General features: G+C 31.9%; 1 protein-coding gene across 1 annotated transcript in view; it reads right to left on the reverse strand.

The window, feature by feature from the left end:
* Positions 1-1,205: 1,205 nt before the first annotated feature.
* Positions 1,206-4,568, reverse strand: part of LOC135199589 (putative E3 ubiquitin-protein ligase UBR7) — a 90,059-nt gene continuing 86,696 nt past the window's right edge. The window contains exons 8-10 of the mRNA XM_064227745.1: positions 4,268-4,365; positions 3,743-3,911; positions 1,206-1,523 (exon numbers count right to left, since the gene is read on the reverse strand). Of these exons, the coding sequence (XP_064083815.1) occupies positions 1,366-1,523; positions 3,743-3,911; positions 4,268-4,365 (425 nt within the window). The 3' untranslated portion in view covers positions 1,206-1,365. The remainder of the gene's footprint in view (positions 1,524-3,742; positions 3,912-4,267; positions 4,366-4,568) is intronic.

Here is a 4,568-nt window from a genome sequence, read left to right on the forward strand (position 1 = left end):
TTTTAAATTACTTTTAAATACACTAACAATATGTATTTTCCATTTCAGATTTTTGACTCCGATGGTAATTTTGTGTGCGTATTGACCACGAGCACTAAACTCTCTCGTCCTTCAGGAATGTGTTTGACACCTGATGGACACTTGTACATTCTCAATTATTGGGATAATTCACTTGCTAAGTACACTATACAAAACTAATTGTAATAAATATTAAACCAAGTTGTCATTGTTTAATGCTTGCAAAAAGCCATGCCCAAGTGTTGTTAGTTTTTAACAATCCTTGTCATAATGCAAAGCATATAAAAATAAACATTTCATAAGTGTCAACAACTTTGCAGGTTAAACTTTGTTCCCCTCATATGTCAAAGTCAAATCTTACATTTTTGTAACAGGTAGGGTTTAGTTATTTGCACATTGCTTTTTGTTGTTGATTTTGTAATGTATGTGCTCTTGAGAATGTAACCTTCAAGGACAAAATTATTATTTGATGGCAAATAATAATTGTAAATGAGTAGTATTTGTTTGCATAAAGTAACATATCTTTATTATAAGTGAAAAGTTACATCTTTGTTGAAGTTTGTGAAAAGGAACAATAACTTGCATCTTCTAGTTATTATTTAGGGGCACCGATGTATCCGTAGTGTTAATTTACAGTATGTTTGTGAAGTGTAACAGTGAAAGCAGTTATTTATAGTAGTATAATTGTAATTATAAATGACTTGAATTGTTTGATAGTTTAGAGCTATAGTTCTAATAAGCTGTATAAAATAAAAGACACAGGGTAGCATCTTACATTCTCTTCATTTCAGAGTATGGTAATGAATTCATATTGTGGCGTTTATAGTAGTGTTGTTTGGCTTGGCTTAATGAAAAAATTACATGGACAAGCTTATGTTTTTAAAGGAATAAGGATTTAGTCTTAAACAAAAAAGTTGTTTTATGATAGTTTCTTTTCAAGTATCAGTTTTTCCTCTTTTTCTCAATTTTAATTTGAATTTTTTTGTAGAATTGGAATTCTAGTTTATTTATCCTTAACTTTGAGGAACATGCCTTTGTAATTTGGAATTCTTTATATACATTGCCAATATTCAAACATCTATTCGTGTCTTATTTTTCAGTACAGTTGAACTGTGGAATAATGGGACCAAAATGAGAAATTGAATATTTGAGATTATTTTACATAGGTGTAATTCAATAAATCTGTATTATAAATGCAAAGAAACTTTATTCTCTCAAAAAAATATAAAATACATTCAACAACATAAGTCTTGAATTTCAGAGATAAAATTAATTTTTAAAAACTAAAGCAAATTTAAATAGCCACTGAACACAAATATTTTCCCTAATAATTCCAGCTAACAGTTTTCACTTGCAAAATTGCTGCACACGAGGGCCTGGACGTTGCTTTTTATTGGCCGCAAGCTGAGAGAAGAACTCTTTGATGTCTTCATCACGAACTACTTTTTTGTTTTCAGCAAACTTCCTTAAGTACTCTCTTAACGAAGAACTCAAGGTGTTGTACTCTTTAAAGAAAAAGGACAAAATAGTTAAAATCAGAATGTGCATTGACCATTACTTTCATCCCAAACAAAATTCTTAATTATTTTGAAACATTATCTGTCAGTTGTAATAAATAAGAACAAACCTTAGTCATTTTTATTTGATGCCTATGGTAAACAATCTCCTGAACCTCAAAGATTGTCAGCAAAAAATAACAATAAGCAAACATATTCTGATATTGCTATAAAAATATTTTTGTTGTGCCATCTTATATGCTTTCATACCTTTAGGAATCTTATACCTACCATGCACACCAATATCTGAAAGTTTTGTTTCATTGTTTTTATTTTCATGAATACACTTTATGTATTAAAATCTCAATTATTAGTTTCTTATAGCAATATATTTTTTTTTCTTTAATGTTTACTTAAATGTCAATATTTTCTTGTGTATTCGATTCCTCTCTCTCTCCTCTCTCCCTAACAATGCATCAGAGATCAATGAGGAAAGTTGGGGCGGGGAGAGAGTGTACTTGTTTTGAGTATGATTCACAAGATACTTATAGGCCTAGAGTGCTTTAGTGGAGTGATCTTGAAAGAATGCAGGAAAAATTAAGCTTATACACACACTTAACACTGCTGTTAAATTGACTTAAGTCCATATATTTATATTTACGTATTTAACAGCATGGATTAAATATGGGCATTGCATACATATTTGCATCAAGTTAAAAGAGTTAACCATGGTTGTCAGTCTGCCATCATGTAACTTAGTGATTGGTAAAACCAGACACTGAGAACAAAAACAATATGTATTATGTATATCGACACAATCCCAAGAAATATATTAAAAATTACTTTAGTCGTCATTTCTCATCAAAGTTGCAATGGTTGTCATTATATACCACTGCAACACAATGCTTTTTATTAAAACCAATGAATTAGGGGATCCCAATACGTAATTACAAAATACAGTATCCCATAAGTAAGCCATAAGTTAACTGTGACCTTTATAAACATCAACATTACCATAGAAATAAGAATTGCTGATATACAACACATCAGCTAATGAGAATCACCTACAGGTAAGCCAAAACTTACAGAGTACAAAGAGTATTAGCAATTTACAATTTTAAAGAGAGTAGAGGAATCCTATGCATAAGCAACTATATAGAGAAACCAGCACCTCATTTTTTTTATTACCTGTTTGTAGAAGCAGAAATAGGAACTCAAATTCACTGACTTTAATGTAAATGACAAATTCTCATGTGGTTTCATAAAAACTTATTGCTAAAAAACAGCTGTAACTCAATATGAATCTGGCACAAATTAAAACAATTTAATTTCCCCTATAATTTCATTAACCTTACAGACTCAGACTCAGGACTGACTTAAGGATTCATTTCTAACATGAGGTGAACACTGGATGGCCTTTATGCTTTACAAGAAGTCATTTGAGTTCACAGACAAATATGGAAGATGTACATTAATATAGTATTCCCATCAAAATATACTGATTAAATCCAAGAAGAGTACAATACTATTAAGAATATTTAGAATATACAGATTAAAATCGAATGAAAAAAGCATACCGAGAAAAAAGTATGCAAGGAGGACTGAGGTAATACTAAGAATGGATTAATGTTAAAAACAATGATGTCCAATGCAGGTTTTCTCAAACTGGAATTTATGAGGCTAAAGAAAAGACAAATTAAACAATGGGCAAGATTAATAAGATTTTAAAATTAATAAACTAAAACTGCCCACAAAAAGTGAGATCCAGTTTTACAAATAAATCCTCAAGAATGTAAGTCAAATGGTAAGACTGAATGAGAAACTAGACTACTAGGGCTCCTGATCTAGATGAGAATAATGAAAGGGGAAACAGATGGCTTGACCATGTTCTCTGCACCACTACAGGGAGAGTAAAGTTGTGCTGTAGGGATTTTGTCAGCTGAGCATCTGTGTGAACAAGATGAACTGGAATGCCAGATGTATTGAGAACTATGCGACAGGAGGCTGGAGATTTGTAGAAGTGAATGCAAAGGAGACATGAGAGGCAGAATTTGATAGAGGACTTTTGCATGATGATGATGATGCAAGACCAAATGAACGGTTCGATATATTCTTTAAACAGTACTATTCCATGTATTCTACATAATACAGGATTAATCATTTAAAAGTGATATTCACACATGTTCAGTATTTCTATAATGAAAGGACTGTAAAAGATCTAGGCTTACCATGAACCATTTCTGTACGAGTGACACGGTCTAAGGATGACAAAGCCTCTAGTTCTCTCTGGACAGGTGCAGTGTGACTCCTGTCTCTAGTCTTGCCACTTTCTTCGTAGAATGCAACAGTATCTTCCTCATCTAACAGGTACATAATACCCTCATTCTTGTACTTAATCTAAAAGAACAATTTATTGTTACAATTCATTACTCCAACTAATCCTTATATACATGTATACATGTGCTCACCAAGATTCCAAGCAGTCTTTACATATATGGTAACTTCATGTTACAAGTACATTAGTTGCTGCCAGTGGCTATGCTATGACAAGCTACCACACACTCATATCTCATGACATTTAATTGTTACAAGAAATATATCACCTGCATCTCAAAATAAGAAACATCTCTCATACTATCACCCAAATTACATTAATTGAATTGACATGTTTTAGAACATTCTCTCCTATCCGACTATACTTGCAAAACATCTACAGGAACATTCTATCTTTTCTTATAATTTCCTGTACTTACTTTACAGTCATCACAGGTACATAGTTGCTTTCGCCAGTGTTCGGGTAGGAATACAGCTCCTGGAATGTTCTGCTTGGGGATACTTAATAACTTACAGCCTGAAATGAAAGTAAACTTATAAAAGAAGCAATAAGTTAGGCTAACTCTTCCTTGAAATAGATTTCAAATGAAGGTATCTCACCACAGCTTGAATTCAAAATATGAACTTGAATGCTCTTTTTACCTCAAAAATTTTCTATAATCATAATATTACCCAGCTGACGCTAAAAGATTTATCCCAGTGTGAAGACCAAAGGTTTAT

The sequence above is a fragment of the Macrobrachium nipponense genome, chromosome 26 (assembly GCF_015104395.2).
Source record: "Macrobrachium nipponense isolate FS-2020 chromosome 26, ASM1510439v2, whole genome shotgun sequence".
Classification (NCBI taxonomy): domain Eukaryota; kingdom Metazoa; phylum Arthropoda; class Malacostraca; order Decapoda; family Palaemonidae; genus Macrobrachium; species Macrobrachium nipponense.